Consider the following 21,324-nt stretch of genomic DNA (forward strand, 5'->3'; position numbering starts at 1 on the left):
CAATATAGCACATATGACCTTTTTTTCACACTGACAGGCATATATACTTTAAACACCAAAGACTACTCCTAAGCATTTATGGAAAAAAAAAATCTTTTTGAAAATTATTTCAATTTAATCAGGATTGAAAGTGTTTAAACTTTGACCCTTATAATCCTGAGTGAAGGGCTTTCCAGGTGTCAATAGTGGTAATGAACCCACCTGCCAATGCAAGAGTCACAGGTTCTATCCCTGGGTTGGGACGGTCCCCTGGAGTAGGAAATGGCAACCCTCTCCAGTATCCTTGCCTGGAAAATTCCAGGACAGAGGAAGCTGGTGGGCTACAGTCCATGTGGTCGCAAAGAGTTGGGCATGACTGAGCATAAGCACACACACACACACACACATCCTAAGTAAAAGAAGTAACTTTAGTTTTAATATTGTAGTTAATTGAAAATATACAGAAGGAAACAATATAAACAAACAAGAAAAGAATATGGAGAGTCTGATGTCCTGTGGTCTTCCTTAATAAGAACTCACTTTCAAGAGAGTATAATCTCCTCAACACAAAGCTTTCTACCAAGAATCTTAATAAGATTCCGAGAAAATTCACACTTAAACAATATGCCACTAAAACCAAAACAATGTGGGTATTACCAGCTATACAAAAGCTTGGTTTCTATCTTATGAGTCATTTCTAAAATGATGAAAGTTTTTCAAGTGCTTTCTATTCAAGCTGGAAAATATATAAAGGCAAGAATCATTTACAAAGCAGGATGACTGAGAAATTTCACTTCATTTTATACATCCTTGTTTGACTCTATGCAAACATCAAACTAGGATGGCAAAAATGAGTTTCTCTTCCTACATATTAATACTAACTTTTTCTTTGCTTTCTCAAGGCATTTCACTTTCAGCATCCAAGTCGATAAGAAATTTAGAAGATGATATGGTATTTAAAACGTTGAGGCTGGGGAAAGCCTTTCAGAAGGAAGATACTGCAGAAAAATCTATTGTTGTTCCTTCCCTGGAGCAATATAAAAATGATGAGAGCAGTTTCATGAATGATGAAGAAAACAAAAATTCAAAGGTAAGTGGTAATGTGACTTGTCCTTTATTTCAATGGAAATTTGAATGATCTTTATGAATCCTTTGAAAGTAAAGTTGATACTTTTATAAGCAGAAGCATGTAAAAACAAGTCACAGTATGCATTAGAACAATTAAGCAAATTTCATACATACCAGATTGTTCTTCCATTCTGGGAAATATCTCTTATTCAAAAAGTTTTTATTCCCCGAAAATCTTGCACCTGAAGTATTTCTTAAAGAGTCAAAACAGTGCAGGGCATCTTTAAATTGATCAATAAGAATATTACACAATTATATTATAGTTCCATTTACAATAGAACCGTTAAAACACAAATCAACCTTTTCTTTACAGAATGCAGGTTCCAAACATAATTTCTTAAATCATGGCCTGCCACTGAATCTGGCTATAAAACCTTATCTTGCACTAAAAGGATCTGTAGCTTTTCCAGCTGAAAATGAAGTTCAAAATACTGAATCAACACAAGAAAAGAGAGAAATTGGGGATGAAGAAAACTCAGCTAAATTTCCTATAGGAAGGAGAGATTTTGACAGTGAGTAGTTTTTTTTTAAATTGAATTCTTATACCTTAATATCATAAAATAGAACTTTGAATTTAATGGAATTTGGGTCCAATCATAACAAAATCAAATAAGACCATGGTTCAACTTGTACTTGATAATAAGTGACTCCTGCAAAAGACGTGAAATTAAAAAGTATTTAATTAGTTATTATAATTGTAATTTACTCAGATTTAGCTATACCAAATCCATTCTTTTATTTCTAATCAACTTTGTGAGATACTAGTCCTTTAAACAATTTAACTTTTTTCTTCCTTCAGTGCTCAGGTGTATGCTGGGAAGAGTCTATCGGCCTTGTTGGCAAGTCTGATGCCTGTTGGTCCACATCATCGTTTAAAAAGAAAGCAGAATCATTTAATTGCCTCTCGGGAAAAAAGCCCTTAATGTTACTATAACTTATATTATGTTAAATGTCTGTTTTAAAAGAAAGTGGTATTAAGTTATGCCTAAATGATTGCTTTACTTGTGCATTAAACTTTACGAATTTTCTGCATAATTATGACTTACTAGTATTTTTTTAAAACAATGCTTAAGATGCTAACCATAGGTACACTGCAGACCAAAATAATAAAGCACTATAACTTACACCTTCATTTCTTAAAAATTAAGTAGAAGAATTTGGTAAATGGTTTTATATATATACACACAAACCTAAAGAACATAAAAGATAATTTCATAGTCTAAAAAACTGAGTCAACTTCGTCTGGCCAGTAATCAATTTGTCCTTGGTGGTACATCTATTGCTTTTTGCAACTCTGAGTAGTTTGCCATCCAATTTATTCTGCAAATCTTTTGATGTCTTAGGTATCTTAACAATTTTGTGTTGAAGTGGTTCATTTCCATTATCACAGAGAATATTTTCATCATCCAAATCCACCTGTCTCCTTTTTGAACTTGTATTTCCTGTCAGACTACTTGATTTTCTTGCTACTTTTTCTTTTTCATTTCTGCCCAGATGAACATTTCCAGAACTTGTTCCAATTGTTTGTCTTCCAACAGAAGAATTTACACCTTCTGTTATGCAAGATGAAAAGAGGAAAGAAATTATATAATACTTAAAATTATTGCACATGAGATTTTATAAACTTTTAAAATAGATATAAAATATTTTAAATTTATGATTTACAATCAAATGCTATAAATTACATTACTAACAGATACAGCAATGTTACTATCACATTTCATTTTACCATATCACTTTTCATCCCTACAAACAATAAATTTGCTTTGTTTGAATGCACAACACAATCCTTAAATGCTACTACAAGTTATTTCTTAAATACATTTAGCTAAATCAAACTGAGTCCTAATTCTATACACCAATTTGTACTTAGATATAACTTTTAAAATAAACTCGTCTTTAAAAATATAAACTTTTACATTACAAAAAAAAAATCTAGTTTTACTTAAGTTAAAACCAATCAGTACACTAGAATTAAACTGTTATTAAATTGTTCAATTAGGTCAATTACCAGAAAGGTCATTTTCCATGTGAAGAACACACAAAGGCTTTGATGCTGAATTAACATTATTCCATTTATCCTTGCTTATCATGCAGTCATCTTTATAAGTACAGGCAAACTGAGATCTAATTAAGGTTTGCTTCGTCTGGTAACAAGAAGAAAGAAGAAGAAAATATGCAATTTTCCCTTTATTTTGACTTACTTTTTCATCTATATAGAAATATACTCTGTAGTAATTGAGGTACCATAAAAATTTCCCTTAAAAATTTCATTATCTATTGGGAATGTTTAATCCTTAATATTCCATAGTTTGCAAACTCATTCACTGCTACAATTAGCTTTTTTTTTCCAGTAATATCAGTTTTGTGTATGTTTTTGATAATTTTTGTAAAAGCTTACCAAATCAATTATAAACTCTACAAAGGCCTTTGTTACACATTCCTATGTCCAAGTTGCCTTAGAAAGTGGGTTTTATTATAAGTTTAATAATGATATACATGATATACATAATCCTAGAAAAATAGAAGCTTTTAATCTTAAAATACAGAGCAAACTCTTTTAGGAAAAAAATGAAATTAGAGAAACTAAGGAAGGGAGAGATACTAGGATGAAATAGAGAAATAGGAGAAGGTAAAAGAAGCAAAAATAGGCAACTAACAAAGAAACAAGATAAAACAATGCTGAATGAAAGGATTTATTTCTTAATTAAAAACTTGAATATTTAGAAAATTAAGAAATAAGATGGGCTTCTCTGGTGGCTCAGTAGTAAAGAATCTGCCTGCAATGCAGGAGATGTGGAATCGATCCCTGGGTTGGGAAGATCCCATGGAGAAGGAAATGGCTGCCCACTCCAGTATTCTGTCCTGGGAAACACCATGGACAAAGAAGCCTGCAGGCTACAGTCCATAGGATTGCAAAAGAGTCAGACAGAACTTAGTGATTAAACAACAACAAACAAGAAGATTTGACCAAGTGATTTAATAGTTGAGTATTCAAAGTATACTCCTGTAATTATCTTAAAACATGAGAAATAGGAGAAAATTAGAAGGCTAAATTTAATTCTTAAGCACTGAAAAGGATGTCAAGAAAACACTTTTGGAAATGCATTCTGTAAACATAAAACCAGTGGCTGTTTTAAGAACAGGAATTAATTTCAAAACAAAGTAATCCACACAGATAATGCAAATTTCAACAATTGCAGCTGCTGTATAATGCCATTTAGTTATTATAATAGTGAGATTTCTCCAAATAATTAGAAATCATCTCAAATCCTTTTCGGAAATAGACAAGTTTAAATTTCAAATACACAATTAAATAGAGGACTTCAACAATTCAAAAATTAATACTTCAAAGTATAACTACATCATGCTGAACAAAGCTCACAGAGCATATATTGATACATTTCATGAAGTCTAAAACAGCAAGATTTTATATTATATATTCAGTAATTATATACTGTGTTTTATATTCAGAGAGATAACTGCATTAACCCCCTCAGATGTTTGCAGAGATAATGGCAGTGAAACCCACTGACTATAATTTAGAAGAAATTAGAATAGTCCCCAGTCCAGCTGCTTCATAAAAGCAAGTTTTCTCAGGATGACAAATTTTATATCTTTTTGAGTAATGGTATTTATGAGAGCTTCTAACTCCCAGAACACTAAAAATTATGTTTAATTTGCTTGAAGATTCAGACAATTAGAATTTATCTTCCATTTAAGCACAAAAATACACAAAATTGAAAAAATGTGAAAATGTAAAAGATCAAAAACTATTTTTTGATTCATGTCAATGTATGGCAAAACCAATACAGAATTGTAAAGTAAAATAAAAAATAAATAAATAAAAAGAAAGAAAAAAAAATAAAAATAAAAATAAATAAAATAAAAAGTGAAATATAGTAGGCTTTGACAATGGATGGAGCTATAGCCCAAGATCTTCATGAATCCACAAGAATGCAACTATTATTAAATAGGTTCTACCATGAGATGCCCTAAAATACAACTGAAGGCTTTAACTAGGGATTTAACTTTAATCCCTTTCTGGATTGTATTAATTTCACAAGTAGAGAATTAAAACCATTAATAAAGCTATTAAAATAGTTAATGAAATAAATTTTATATTACATCATATCATTACTGTAGCAAACTATCCAAAAACTTTTACTTCCAATACTGTTAACATACTCTTACACAATGTTTCTTTCATTTCACCAAGGTAACTGCCTATATAGAAAATTATAAATTTACTGCTTGCAAAGAGTTATAAACAGTATAGTAAGACCATGAAAGCAAACGGATGTTAAGTGACTGGCAAGCACCACTCCCATAACACCCAAACAGTGATGGCACCTACAGGTGGCTTGAGGGACTTCAACCTCCCACCAAAATACCTTTATCAGTACCACTTATGTGTGCGTGCTTAGTCACTCAGAAGTGTCTGATTCTTTGTGACCCCATGGACTGTAGCCCTCCGGGCTCTTCTGTTTATGAGATTCTCCAGGCAAGAATACTGGAGTGGGTAGCCATTCCCTTCTCCAGGAGATCTTCCTGACCCAGAGATCAAATCCAAGTATCCTGCAGGCAAACCCAAAATCTGGAGACAGATTCTTTACCGTCTGAGCCACCAGGGAAGCCCTAGTAACACTCATAGAACACTCGACATAAAAAGACAATAATTGTATTATTGAATACAGACAGCTGACATTGTCTCAATCTTATACCTCATATGAATAAAAATTTCTTTAGAAAGTGAGTGAAGTCGCTCAGTCGTGTCAGACTCTTTACGACCCCATGGACTGTAGCCCACCAGGCTCCTCCCCCATGGGATTCTCCAGGCAAGAGTACTGGAGTGGGCTGCCATTTCCTTCTCCAGGGGATCTTCACAACTCAGGGATCGAACCCGGGTCTCCTGCATTCCAGGCAGACGCTTTAACCTCTGAGCCACCAGGGAACTTACATCTGAGTAAAAACCTCTCTTTGCTATACAAATACAGTTGTAAAATAAGTTCAATAGCCCTCTTGACAACTAGATTTCTTCTCTTCAGGCCGCCAATAGAAATTCTCTAGTCCTCAGCCAGAGTAGGCCAGTTTCAGGAAACTAGAGTTATAAGGCAATGGATTCTTAAAATACTGATAACAAGTTGATATGAGAAAGGAAATTAGTTAGCCACTATATTTACCATGAAAAACATTATTTATAAACATAACAAAATACAAGAGAGAACCATAATGGTGCTATAGTAATACTGGAATATTTATATCCAAAACTGAAAGTAGTTATATTGAGGATATTTTTTTTTTTTTGGTAAGAGATTCTATGTGAGTTTTTTCTCTGCCCTGTACAAATATCTTTTTAAATCAATTATCACTTATTAAGTTCCAACTATGTAACAGGAACACAGAATACTAGACTACTAGGATGGCTTCTATAATCACAAAGACACTCTACTTATAAAATTGGATAATAGAATCAAGACTGAAAAGATCTCAGAAGGCTAGAACAATAAGTAGAAAATAACAAAATGAAAATGAATGAGGATAAACAAAGTCCTATATTTAAGTTCAAAATACCAATTACAGATGTACAGGATGAGAATCTGACTTAAAAACATGAAAAAGATCTACAGATTTTAATTGATCATGAACTTGACTGGAGCCAACATTGTGATATCAAACTAAGAAATGCACATAAAAAGACAAGATGATATGATGCAAAAGGCATCAGATTTGCCATCAAAAGACCTGGCTTCTTATACTGGTCCTATCACTTACTAACTAGATGATCTTGGGTAAACCTCAAAATCTTTCTTATCTATACATAAATGGGAATATTTGCCTCATAGAGTTGTCAAGATTAAGTGAAGTGAAAAATATGAAAGAGTTATATATAACTCTAAAGATATATGTAGATACTATATAGTTATTAATGTAGTAACACATAAAGAGAATATTCCTATAGAGTAGGAAATCTGTTGAATTAGGTTTCTGAGGACACAGTCAACTCTAAAATGATTCTAGGAATGTAGTTCAAAAAATGAACTTACAGTCAGCTTCTTCATTTTAGTTATTAAAACAATACAAGCTACACTTACTTGTATTTATAACTTAAAAGAGATTGCTTTTCCTTTGTTCATAAAAGTTGAATTTTTCTGCACCAGATTAGTGGCTACATAGAACTGAGATTACTTCCTGTTGCAAATTTTCAAAATCTCTGTGTATTTGATTTGGAATCACAAATAAGCAAAACAATTCCCTTCTGAAAGTGCTTTTGAAGTACTAAACAACTAAGAATAATGTTCCGATTCATACATGGCTGTTAAAATCATTTTATGTTCAAGTCACATGAGAGAAAAGGATTCAAAGTTTTCCTTTGTAGAGTGATTTCCCCTCTTTGGAAAGATTTCTATCCACAGTAAAATTGCAATGAACTTCAAACCTGCCAAGAATTGGAAAAGTCCTTTTGCCACAACTTTTTAAAACTGAAATTATTAGTAGGTTCCCAGTTTAAGGAAAATAGTACTTCACAAAGGAAAGCCTGACTCCAGTTAAATTAAGACTAATGAGTCAAAATATTAAAAAGTCATAGAAACTTCCAGTTACCTGTATTAATAAGGGAATGAAATTTCTAAGCCCCCACTATACTGATATATTTTATTAACAAGTTTGGAAATTACTCAACATACCTATTTGACATATAACTACTCAAAATTTATCTTTTCACTCTTACAATACCACATTTTAAAAAGAAAAGAGATCTGCTATGATTTTTTTTATAATTTTATTTATTTATTTTTGATTGTGCTGGGTGTTTGTTGCTGCAGGCTTGTCTCTAGTTGTGGTGAGCGGGGCTACTCTCTAGTAGCAATGAGAGGGCTTCTCATTGCAGTGGCTTCGCTTGGTGAGGAGGACAGGCTATATAGGGCTCCTGGGCTCTCAAGCACAGGCTTAATAGTTGTGGCACATGGACTTAGCTGCTCCATGGCATGTGGGATTCTCCCAGATAAGGGATCACACCTGTGTCTCCTGCACTGGCAGGCGGATGCTTTACCACTGAGCTACCAGGAAAGCCTGAGATTTGCTATCCTTAGTGAAATATGAACTTGTGAGTATATCAAATGATCCATTTCTTCATCAATAAAATTTCATTTAACTTTGCTAAATAACGGAAAGATAATATTATGACCTAGGTAATAGCATGATATTTTTATGACTCCTTATTATAATTACTATGCCTTTATTTACTCTTTAGAAACAGCACTAACTTTGAAGTCGTTATTGTTCAGTCATCAAGTCCTATCCAACTCTGCAACCCCATGGACTGCAGCACGCCAGGCTTCCCTGTCCCTCACCATCTCCAGGAGTTAGCCCAAGTTCACATCTATTGAACCGGTGATGCCATCCAACCATCTCACCCTCTATTGCTTTCTTCTCCTTCTGCCTTCAATCTTTCCCAGCATCAGGGTCTTTTCCAATGAGTTGGCTCTTAGCATCAGGTGGCCAAAGTATTGAAGCTTCAGCATCAGTCCTTCCAGTGAGTATTCAAGGTTGATTTCCTTTAAGATTGACTGGTTTGATCTCCTTGCTGTCCAAAGGACTCTCAAGTCTTTTCCAGCACCACAGTTCAAAAGCATCAATTCTTCAGCACTCTGCCTTCTTTATGGTCCAGTTCTCACATCCATACATGACTACTAGAAGTCTTACATCTAAACACAATCCTTACTCTGATACTTACTAGGTATATGGACTGGAAAATAATGCCTTTTAGACTTCAGCAAGGATTAATTGGAAGGAGGTATATAAAATATCTAGTATAACACTTAGAAGGTATGCAATAAATCCCACCCTCATTCTGTCAGTCAAAATGAGTTCAAATTTTAGTTCAAACTAATATAAACATTCCATATCCATTCTAATGAAAAATACTCTTCAGTCACCTTCTTAAAGAGACTTGTACTGATCATTCTCTTTAAAACCAAAACACACACAAAGAATATACTCTCCTTATAACCCTTCCCAGCTTTATTTCCCTCCATAGCACTGACAACCATCTAATACATTGATACAATATAATTATCTTATTTATTTTCTCCCTATCCCAACTGAAAGGTAAGCTCCATGAACAAAACCTTAATTTGCCAACCGATGGTGTCCTCTGGTCCTCTTACGGTGCTCTTCATCCCACAGGGTGAGGAGTAAGAGACTATGACTTCTCTTTTTAGATCCTGTTCCAAGTATCTAAGGGCCCCAGAATTCCTTCCTCAAACTGCCAAGGTGCTGGGCCAGCACTGGCCTCTTCCTCTTGCAAGGGCTTACTGCTTATGACAAGGGTATTGGGGAATGGGATGTATATGTTTCTGGGTGGAGAGTCTCTTAAGAGCAAGGAACAGAACCAGGATTAAAGGAATTGTAGGGGCAGACCAGAACCCACTCCAGCGTTCTTGCCTGGAGAATCCCAGGGACAGGGGAGCCTGGTGGGCTGCCGTCTATGGGGTCGCACAGAGTCGGACACGACTGAAGTGACTAAGCAGCAGCAACAGGGGCAGACCAGAGGTTTCCATTTATATTCTTGCACCCCAGTCCCGTAAATACTGGGGGAAGACATGTCCATCAGGGCAGGGCAGGGAGTGTCTGTTTTGTTTGCAGATGTATTTCCAATGCTTAGGACAGAGCCTGGTACTCAACAGGCATTTAATACATGTTTGTTGAGTGAATTAAGTAAAATTATAACAGATTCTAACAGGTGTATGTGAGCAGAAGGTATGAGGTAACAGAAATCAAGAGGAAGCAAAAGCTTGGAGGTAGAAAAAAAAATGTACAGAGTAAAGAAACCACAGGGTACAGAAATGAGAGAAGTAGATTGGTAAAGAATAGCTAAATTACCCTAAGGACAAAAGCTCTGAAATAGAAAAACAGGTACAGAGAAAACTCTACTCTGTTCAGTATAGTAAGAAAACCATTTGGTACAGAAACGAGAGAGATATACATGCACAGAAGAGCTGTATCACATTCAAGTGGAGAGAACCATGCAGCTAAAGTCCTTAAGCCCCACCGTATCCACCATTCCTTTCAAGTTTTTAAATATTCCGCCTTTCTTAGGTTCTCATGTACATATCCTTAAAATAAGCCCTACAAAAAATAACTGTTCCTTAAAATCACAAAAGCCACACCTTCCTTAATCTTGCCCCACATTATTTATTCACTCTTTTTACTACTGAAAGCACAGTTTCATTAGACTAGAAAAGAAATCTAATAGTTTCATCAGGTTGCTTGCTCAGCCTGAAATGCTCTCCTCCATCCTCTCTTCCTATTTAGATCCTATTTATTCTAGTCTCTCATGGTCAGAGCACCGTTTCTTAGTCTTATAAAGGGTTTCTAGTTATTGGATGTGTGTATCTTTAATCTACTAGAACTGCAACTATTTAATATGCTGGAGAAAATTAATTAAAATTCAGTTCAGTTCAGTTCAGTCGCTCAGTTGTGCCCGACTCTTTGTGACCCCATGAATCAAAGCACACCAGGAGGCCTCCCTGTCCATCACCAACTCCCGGAGTTCACTCAAACTTACGTCCATCGAGTCGGTGATGCCATCCAGCCATCTCATCCTCTGTCGTCCCCTTCTCCTCCTGCCCCAAATCCCTTCCAGCCTCAGAGACTTTTCCAATGAGTCAACTCTTCGCATGAGGTGGCCAAAGTACTGGAGTTTCAGCTGTAGCATCATTCCTTCCAAAGAACACCCAGGACTGATCTCCTTTAGAATGGACTGGTTGGATCTCCTTGCAGTCGAGGGGACTCTCAAGAGTCTTCTCCAACGCCACACTTCAAAAGCATCAATTCTTCAGCGCTCAGCTTTCTTCACAGTCCAACTCTCACATCCATACATGACCACAGGAAAAACCATAGCCTTGACTAGATGGACCTTTGTTGGAAAAGTAATGTCTCTGCTTTTGAACATGCTATCTAGGTTGGTCTTAACTATCCTTCCAAGGTGTAAACATCTTTTAATTTCATGGCTGCAATCACCATCTGCAGTGATTTTGGAGCCCCCAAAAATAAAGTCTGACACTGTTTCCCCATCTGTTTCCCATGAAGTGATGGGACCAGATGCCATAATCTTCGTTTTCTGAATGTTGAGCTTTAAGCCAAATTTTTCACTCTCCTCTTTCACTTTCATCAAGAGGCTTTTTAGTTCCTCTTCACTTTCTGCCATAAAGGTGGTGTCACCTGCATATCTGAGGTTATTTGATATTTCTCCCAGCAATCTTGATTCCAGCTTGTGCTTCTTCCAGCCCAGTGTTTCTCATGATGTACTCTGCATAGAAGTTAAATAAGCAGAGTGACAATATACAGCCTTGATGTATTCCTTTTCCGATTTGGAACCAGTCTGTTGTTCTATGTCCAGTTCTAACTGTTGCTTCCTGACTTGCATATAGGTTTCTCAAGAGGCAGGAATTTTCCACATTTTATTGTGATCCACACAGTCAAAGGCTTTGGCATAGTCAATAAAGCAGAAATAGATGTTTTTCTGGTACTCTCTAGCTTTTTCCATGATCCAGCAGATGTTGGCAATTTGATCTCTGGTTCCTCTGCCTTTTCTAAAACCAGCTTGAACATCTGGAAGTTCACAGTTCACGTATTACTGAAGCCTGGCTTGGAGAGTTTTGAACATTACTTTACTAGTGTGTGAGATTAGTGTACCTGTGCGGTAGTTTGAGCATTCTTTGGCATTGCCTTTCTTTGGGATTGGAATGAAAAGTGACCTTTTCCAGTCCTATGGCCACTGCTGAGTTTTCCAAATTTGCTGGCATATTGAGTGCAGCACTTTCACAGCATCATCTTTCAGGATTTGAAATAGCTCAACTGGAATTCCATCACTTCCACTAGCTTTGTTCGTAGTGATGCTTTCTAAGGCCCACTTGACTTCACATTCCAGGATGTCTGGCTCTAGATGAGTGATCACACCATCATAATTATCTTGGTAGTGAAGATCTTTTTTATACAGTTCTTCTGTGTATTCTTGCCACCTCTTCTTAATTATATAGTATTAAAAATGGAGTTCCTCAGTAGCAGTAGCACATTTCAAGTGCTCACGAGACATGTGGCTAACACCTACGATATTGGACAGCAAAAACTACAGAACATTCCCACAGAGAGTTCTGTTGAACACTACTATGTAACAAAGCTTTACAATCTATTTCCCATGGTACATACACGAAGGGCAGATGGATTTTCAAAAGACTCAGGGACATTTTTTAGTTTTCTGGGTCCATAATATTGGAACCAAGACAAAGCTTTACATTATTAAAGGAAACCATGCATCTGTTCCTCCCACCTTTACCTACTACCTGATGTGAAAGGGCCAGTTAAGCTTCAGAAAACATTATAATCGTTATATCTTCAAATACTATCTCAGTCCTATTTTCTCCTGTCATTCTGGGGATCCAGTTAGGCATATGTTAGGCACATTCTGTGTTCTTATCTTCTCTTTTGTTTTTGCATTCCTTATTCTCGCCTTGCTTTAGTTTGTATATTATTCTTATGACCTATGTTCATGTCCACTTGTACCACCTAATGCTATGTCTAGTTTACTATTAATTTACCTATTTATTAATTTTAGATAATGTTTTCACAGTTCTGGAAATTCTATTTGGTTTTGATTTAAAATGTTTGTTTCTCAGGAGTTTCAGGTGGTCTAGGAATTAGGATTTGGTGTTTTAACTGCCATGGCCTGAGTTCAAACCCTGGTCGGGGAACTGAGATCCCACAAGCTGCATGGCATGGTCAAAAAAAAAAAAGATTCTCTGTTAGAATTTCCCAATTTTACATCCAATTTGCTCTTCTATTCCTAGGACTCTGTCTCTCAAAGGTTGTTAAACATCATGTTCTTTGGTCTCCCAACTCTCTTCATTTCCAAATGTGGCAAATATCTTGAGAAGGCAACAACCATGTGTTTGAGGCAGGTCCCACTCCTCAAGTGGAGCCTTGTCTTCTGAGCAACTGCAAGACTGCAGGAGATTTTAGTCTTCTGGACTGAGACTCCTTAACTTCCTACTCAGCTCTAAAATTCAGCATAGGTATCCTAGGTAAAATAAGTGTGCATCCAGTGTTTTCAAATTGTTGCCAGCCCCTCAAGACACCAAAATATTTATTAGTTCCTCTCTGCTTCAGTGAAGTTCCTTTATATGGGCCAAGAGCAATCCCTGGCTCATACCCAAAACTGGAAAAATAATCCCAGAGAAGAAAACACTGATAATAGACTGTTCACCTCAGAACTTTACCCTCTCCAGATTTTTCGTTTATTTAAACTGCTTTGCTTACACAGCTTTCCTATGTCTTTTAAATATATTTTCCCCAACTTGTCTGCCTTTTATTTTGTTACTGCAACAGAAATGGTATTTTGCAATGATCTACTATATCCTAGTTAGAAACAGAAGCCTCCAAATCTGAGTGATTTCTTGATTCTGTTCCCTCCTTGAGGGCATTTTACTTTCTCTTCAATAACATTTTGAAGGCTGCATATTTTCTGTTATCCCCCATTTTTCTGTAGACTGAAGAATGATGGAGGTAGAAGTAATGCTCAATAGAGGAGACAGATCATCTGAAAAAATGTCTGGGTTGGTTCTGCACTTTCTTCTAAGAATTTATTATGTATCATATGTACTATAAAAAGTCCCTCTACTTAAGAGTCTGTATTTCATTCAAATGGAAGGTGATCATTTGGATAATTGCCATAATTCAGTATGTAGCACTAGAGCCTCCAAAGAGTCAATGTGTGAACTCCAGAGTTCATTTTCCACATTACTATGCAGTTGCCACTTCTATTATTTCTCTAAAAAGGAAAAAAAAAAAAAAAAAAAACACCACACACTTAGCTGGCTTCTCGGTTTTGGAAATATTTCCGTAATAATTCTCAGGACTTTGTCAACTCACTAGCACACTATATGGACACTGGAGCTAGATTAAGCTGCTAAATCATGTTGTGCCTTTTCCCTCTGAAATCAGTTTCCTTGCTTAGCTATCAGTTTTGAAGTTTACAGTATCCAATTACATTATTTTCTGTTGTTTGCTTTTGGTGAATATTTTTACTAGGTTTTACTATTCTGTAATCATTTTAAGTATTGGGGAGGGAAATTCTATGACTTGAACTCAATCCACCATTTTAATTTGGATATACTCAGTTTTCAAGTATCCTAAAGGTTAAACACGGACATCTAGTTTTCTAATGTCATGAGCATTCTATTGCCTGGCTGCTTATAAAGGTACTAGAGTTAGATTCAGCCTATTTTTTCACACTACCTATGCTAGTTTTTACTGTCCCAACTATGCCAAGCTTTAAGGATCCAGTGTTTTTCTGATCTGTTGACTTAAGCTATTTAGTTAACGCTCATAATTATTCTGACATACATATAATATGAAGGAAAATACTAGGCTCAGGATAAGGAAAAGAGATGTATAGACAACTTTTCAGTTGCATCTGATAAGCAAAATACTGCTAAATCGAGCTGGAAGGAACAAAACTAATTAATTTACAAGAATCTAAGAAGGTAAATATCTCTCTGAAAAATACTGTAATAAAAAAGTATGAAGGTACTTGTATAAACCACTTGGAAACTGGCAGTAAGAATGGAGAGAAAGCATTCCCTAAAGGTTCCTACCAGAACCATGAAAGTTCAGGAAGAACCTTCTAATTTTCCTTCACGGGGGATTTTATTTGACCATCATAGACAATTTTTCAAATAAGGTACAGTAAGAAATAAAACTTGAGCACTTAAAATGAGTTAATGAACACTTTCCAAAGTGGTTTCATAGGATTTTGTGATCAAGAGTGCCCACTTCTATTTATAAATGAGGAAATGAAAATCCAAGAAAAGTTAATTTGCCCCAAATAGTAATGACATGGATATTTCACAATCAAGTATGATCTACATCAAAATTCTAAGTTCTTTAATATTATCTACTGTTGTCTTTCCAAGACAGTATTTCAAGCATAGATCATATATTCTTTCCATGACTAAAAGAAAAGAACTAAATACCAAAAGAGAAAAAGTAACAGGATAATAAAGTAATAAAAGTTGTTAAACTACTTTTCCATAGTTACTCAGTAGTAAATATTAGCAGCATTTTTTTGTTATTCCAGCAAGTATTCAACCTGGCCATGGTTCAGCTATATAACTGGCTAAACCAATTATTTTCACACTTTGCTTTCATAAAGAGTACTGTACTATAAAATATAACCATAAACATCAATTCCTTCCTTTCTCTGTTGCCATTTAGTTTCAGAGCTACCTAGACTAAGCCCACTCCACTATTAAGTAACAAAAGCAATGTTAATTACAGTCTCATTAGTACTTATCCATAGCTTCCCACAATGGCATAAAATATGTCCTGGTAGTTATGATATCTTGGATAAGGTGCTTTCTCAAGGATTTTGATTTCCTCATCTATAAATAAGACTGGATCAGATAAGCTGTTTTCTACTTCCTGAACTTTACAAATTGGTTAATAAATTTTATAGCAATTAGTTGACTCATCAATTTCTAAAAAGACCTTCTCTTTCTTCAGATAGATCATCTCATTTTGATTTACTTAGTTTAACAAAAGATCTCAATGATCTTTAAATGAAAATATTAAAGTTTGTCATTATCCATAGAAGGGAAAAATTAAAGAATTTGTTACATTTCTGTTTCTAATCAAGTCCAAAGGAGAGATTGTTTTTCAAAAATCTTATGCCTTGGCTATAAGTACTTGGGTTAACAAAGAATTGGAAAGTTTTTCCAAAGAAAAATTATGCAAAACTCAATGATGTATTCCATAGATGTTAATTACTAATAGCTACTAATAATCAATAGAAAGATCAGGCTTATTAATCTAAATAAACTAAATGGATTTGCAGTATGTAGATGAAACAGATAACTATAAGTTTTGCTAACTGGGACTAACTTGCCAAATATGAATATAAAGAACAAATTAGAGTTCTCAAGTTTTATTAAGAGATGAATAATTATTTGATAATTTAAGGATAATTGTAAATTTTACATGAAAATTTGTTAAATGAATGAATTCCCAACCATAGAACAGTGTCTGGCATATAGCAGATACTCAATAAATATATATATTAAATGAATAAATGAGTTAAAAATAAGCTTCTTTTTGAGAAAAAGATTAAGACAAATTTAAATGCCTAAAAACATGTTATTAACTACATATAGGCACAACGTTTCATATGTGAACAGGGATGCTAAATGAAAATATAAAGAATAGCTTTAGTGAATGAACAATGTGAAATGTTCTCCTTGTCTCAATCTACAATCAATTACATTCTGCCATTATGTCTTCAGAGAGGAACAAAATTGAAACTACATAGACTCTCAAGACTCAGTTTAAGATACCAGAAATGTAAATGAGAAAACCATGTTCTCTTTCTTTTCCCCTTCATTCACTGAACAGATATTTATTGACCACTTACCATATCAGGTACTTATTCCTTTCCTTCTTTTAGGTGCAGGGTATTGAATACATCAGAGACAGATTAGCCAAGATTGTATTAAAAGGAAAGTTTCTGTATATCAACTGTCATAATGTATTTTCCATTTAATCCCTATAGTTCCATGTATAATGTATATTTATAATATCCAGCTCAGCTTTATATATTTATTTCTTCTAAAAGCAAAACAAATTATCATTTTCATGATAGTACGTTAAATTGTACCTTGATTTTTTTCTCTTCCATTGACTTATGGATGCGTTCTCTTAAGGGTTTCATCAATGAATTATCCACTTGTGTGGGAGATCTACGTCCAAAAAAAGTAAAAATTTACAAACCAAAGTAGCTTTTAAATTTGTTTTCACCTCTCCTCGACCTTACAGTTAGAGAATAAAAGTTTATTCTGAACCTAGTGGTGTACGATACTATATAAAAGTGTTCATATTCCTATTCTGAGAGTTCTAAATACTAATAATTTGCTTAATTAATTAGTTCAGTAACTAAACACTTGAGCTTCTACTATATGTAAGGAACTGTATAAGATGTTGTGAAGAACAGAAAGTTCACTCATTCACTGACTCTGAATTCAGGAATCTTGATCTAAGTGAAATAAGATAAACACATAACTAAAATTCAAAGTAAAAAAGGACAGATGCCATAGCAGGGAAATTCAAAAGAGAAAAACATAGTTTAGAAATAGGAGGGTCAGGGAAGACACAGTAGAGAAGTAGACACTGGCACTTTGGAGCCAGTCAAACCTGGATTCCTCAATAAATCCATTTTTAGCTTAATAGAGCCAGAGTCATAACCTCTTGGAGTCAAAAGACCATTACATAAGAATAAAGGAAGTCTATTATAAGAAAAACTAGTTTATAACACTACATTGACTTACATTCATATACACTGTCCTTAATTTTAACATTTCAATGCAGACCATTATTTCCTAGTGGCTCAGATGGCAAAGAATCTGCCTGCAATGCAGGAGACCTGGGTTTGTTCCCTGAGTCGGGAAGATCCTCTGGAGAAGGGAATGGCAACTCACTCCAGTATTCTGGCCTGGAGAATTCCATGGACAGAGGAGCCTGGTGGGCTACAGTCCATGGGGTCGTAAAGAGTCGGACGCACCTGAGCGACTAACACACACACACACACACACACACACACACTATGGACTGGTACTTGTCTGCACAATGACAACTGAAAATGCTAAGGTAACTATAAACATGTGTTTGGGCACATGACTAAGTAAAGTATCTCTTTAAAATGGATATGGGGATTAATTTTGTTTAGAAAATCCTATAAACACAAAATAACTTTTTCTTAGAAAATTACATAATTCAATCTAAGAGAAAACTTAAACCATTAATATTTCTATCTAAAAGCAAGCTTTGTTAAACAGAAATAAATGAACAGGAGGGGGAAAAAAAATAAGGTTCATCTTCTTTATACTGTTCTCTGGGATTCCAACCCAGGGTATGAGTAAATCACTGATAAAATAAACTTTTATTGTAAAGGAATTAGAAGACAACATTGAATGATAGAGAATCATGAAGTTAGTCTTTTAAGAGAAAAGACAGTGAAGCACAGGAGAAAGAGCATAAAGCAATCATAGATGGATCTGAACAATTTTAGATGAAAGTCAGATTTCTAAAAGGTAGTTCAAGCAGAAAACAGAAAAGATCAAACAGGTTAATTTTGTAAAAATCCTTCACAATGTACTAAATACAATTTTAAATGGTTGTTCTAAAATTTTAAATGTTTCTCTAAATAAATATTCCTTAATTAAAATATCACCAATTTACTCAATGTTTTGACTAAATTGTTAAAACTGGAGAGTATCATAATGTCTTGTAGGGAATACCAAAGGTAATTTAGTATTTTCTTTCTAATGTGAGGAAAAACAAATAACTGTCAATTCCAGTGCAAGTCTGGAGTATAGCAACTCTCCTATTCCCAGGCAAAAGAGCACAATTCTTGGAGCAGAGACCTCAGGTTCTGGAGAAGGACACCTCTGCCACTTGCTAACTTGGACAAATTGCTTACTATCTTTCTTAAATCTAATTCTTTACTTATAAAGTGGGGATACTACTAAAAGAGACTCTTGTGAAGGTTGAAACAAGTGAAGCATTCAGCGATGTTTTTGACACAAATATCTTAGCAAACAAATATTTCCAAAACAAAAAACAAGAACAAAGAAACAAAAATTACTGGTCATAATCTCACAAAATACCATTTTATATATGACTTCCTCACATTCAAATGTTCCATCTCCCTTTAACTAACTTTTGTTTTTTCTCTTCACACTTTTTCTGTAGTTTCCAAGTTTCCTACCATAACATATACTTTTTTTATAACCAATGAGGTGCTTTTTCAAAAATTTTCTTTATACACCTAACATTCACATACATATAACTTCTACATTACTTACCGAAAAAGTGTAAGAACAGAAGTTCCATTAGGATGAACTGTGTTTTCATCGTCATACAAAAGCTCTGCTTTGTTTTTGGTAGGAGCACTGGCTGCTTCTTCATCCAAAAGAACTAGTAAAGCTTTCACAGTATCTCTGCCACAGTATGCAGTGCCATGGTTTATGGTATGAGATTTTGGCTAGAACAAGAAATAATTTCAAGTAAATGTAATAATCACTCCAGCTGGGTCAATCAACCATTCTTTTCCATTTCATGTGCTATTGTTATCCCTCCTCTTCTATTAAGCTATAAAAAATCAGCCACGAGAAGTGGCTTTACGGCTTGCGAATATTTCTCCCTCGAGCCATATTAAAATCTACCTTATGAGCTTCCAGAAGCACCAAAAAATAAAGAAAATAATATTATCAAATGAAGACATTAGATTTTGGACAAAATAACACTATGCTTTACGTCAAAACATTTAACTACAATTTATGTGACCAAGCAAGGTACTGTCCAAAATCTTTCAAGCTATGCTTCATAATATGTGAACCAAAAACTTTCAGATGCACAAGCTGGATTTAGAAAAGGCAGAGTAACCAGAGATCAAATTGCCAACATCTGCTGGATCATAGGAAAAGCAAAAGAATCCCAGAAAAACATCTACTTCTGCTTCACTGACTACGCTAAAGCCTTTGACTGTGTGGATCACAACAAACAGTGGAAAATTCTTAAAGAGATGGGAATACCAGGCCATTACCTGGCTCCTGAGAAACGTTATGCAGGTCAAGAACAGGACAGTTAGAACAGGACACGGAACAACAGACTGGTTGAAAAACTGGGAAAGGATTATGTCAAGACTATATATATTGTCAACCTGCTTATTTAACATATGCAGAGTACACCATTCGAAATGCTGCACTGGATGAATCAAAATCTGGACTCAAGATTGTCAGAAGTATTAATAACCTCAGATTTGCAGATGACACCACCCTAATGACAGAAAGTGAAAAGGAACTAAAGAGCCTTCTGATAAAGGTGAAGGAGGAGAGTGAAAAAGTTGGCTTAAAATTCAACATTCAAAAAACTAAGATCACAGCATCTGGTTCTATCACTTCATAACAAACAGATAGGGAAAAAATGGAAATAGTGACAGATTTTATTTTCTTGGGCTTCAAAGAAAGTCACGGACATTGACTGCAGCCATGAAATTAAAAGAGGCTTACTCTTTGGAAGAAAAGCTATGATGAACCTAGGCAGCATATTAAAAAACAGAGACATCACTTTGCTGACAAAGGTCCATATAGTCAAAGCTATGGTTTTTCCAGTAGTCTTGTATGGATGTGAGAGCTGGACCAGAAAGAAGGCTGAGTGCTGAAGAACTGATTTTTTCAAATTGTGGTCCTAAAGAAGACTTTTGAGAGGCCCTTGGACAGCATGGAGATCAAAGCAGTCAATCCTAAAGGAAATCAACCCTGAGTATTCATTGGAAGGACTGATGTAGAAGCTGAAGCTCCAATACTTTGACGACCTGATGTGAACAGTCAACTCACTTGAAAAGACCCTGATGCTAGGAAAGATTGAGGGCAGGAGGAGAAGGGAGCTGCAGAGGATGAGATGGTTGGATGGCATCACTCACTCAATGGACATAAGTTTGAGCAAACTGTGGGAGATAGTAAAAGACAGGGAAGCCTGGGGGAGCTTCAGTCCATGGGGTCGCAGAGTCAGACACGACTGATCGACAGAACAACAACAACAAATGTGACCTCAGCCGCATGACTTAATCTCTCTGTTTATTTTTTCTCTCTTATACCAGAAGTGGGATTCTGGTGATCTGAATACCAACCCCACAGATGGCTGTAAAGATCTACTCAAATGCAAAAATAAAAAGACTAGTTGACCTTCATTCTTTCAGTAATCACCCATAAGTACATCCTAAGTCCCAAGAAATGTGTTTGAAAGGTAAAAACCAATACCTCAAGGGACCTGTAGTCTCTCTGACAAAATAAGCAAGTAACCAATAAAGGCATTACAGAGTGCTAAAAGCTATTTTGAAGACCATGTATACCTTATGCACTGGGAGTACATCAAAGGAAGCACACCAATTTACCCTGGTATCAGGGATGGTTTCACAGAGGAGACACACAGGGGTAAGAAAGAACATGGTATTTTCAGTGACCAGGTAGCAAAGAAGGGTAACATAGAGGGAGTCATGTGGGATGAGGCTGGGAAAGCTTTGTATATCACACAAAGAAGTTACAAGTCAGTCTGTTACAAAGTTAAAACCTCTTACTTTATTTAAAAAAGGAAATAAAATGATACTTC

At 35.2% G+C, this 21,324-nt stretch overlaps 2 protein-coding genes across 3 annotated transcripts in view; one reads left to right on the top strand and one right to left on the bottom strand.

Annotated features, from left to right (window-relative positions):
* The first annotated feature begins 411 nt into the window (after positions 1-411).
* On the top strand, positions 412-1,978 carry PMCH (pro-melanin concentrating hormone). The gene is made up of 3 exons (XM_040234861.1): positions 412-1,069; positions 1,421-1,619; positions 1,907-1,978. Exons 1-3 carry the CDS (start codon positions 821-823, stop codon positions 1,954-1,956), a joined length of 498 nt encoding a protein of 165 aa, XP_040090795.1. The 5' UTR covers positions 412-820; the 3' UTR covers positions 1,957-1,978.
* Positions 1,071-21,324, bottom strand: part of LOC120858661 (PARP1 binding protein) — a 70,249-nt gene continuing 49,995 nt past the window's right edge. The window contains exons 8-12 of one of the 2 annotated variants that reach the window (XM_040234860.1): positions 19,020-19,198; positions 16,817-16,898; positions 3,119-3,254; positions 2,524-2,660; positions 1,071-1,757 (exon numbers count right to left, since the gene is read on the bottom strand). In XM_040234860.1, coding sequence (XP_040090794.1) covers positions 1,713-1,757; positions 2,524-2,660; positions 3,119-3,254; positions 16,817-16,898; positions 19,020-19,198 — 579 coding nt within the window. In that variant the 3' untranslated portion in view covers positions 1,071-1,712. Of the gene's footprint in view, positions 2,661-3,118; positions 3,255-16,816; positions 16,899-19,019; positions 19,199-21,324 lie in introns of both variants that reach the window. The other variant, XM_040234859.1, reaches the window with a different exon arrangement.

The sequence above is a fragment of the Oryx dammah genome, unplaced genomic scaffold, assembly GCF_014754425.2.
Source record: "Oryx dammah isolate SB20612 unplaced genomic scaffold, SCBI_Odam_1.1 HiC_scaffold_29, whole genome shotgun sequence".
Taxonomy (NCBI): Eukaryota; Metazoa; Chordata; class Mammalia; order Artiodactyla; family Bovidae; genus Oryx; species Oryx dammah.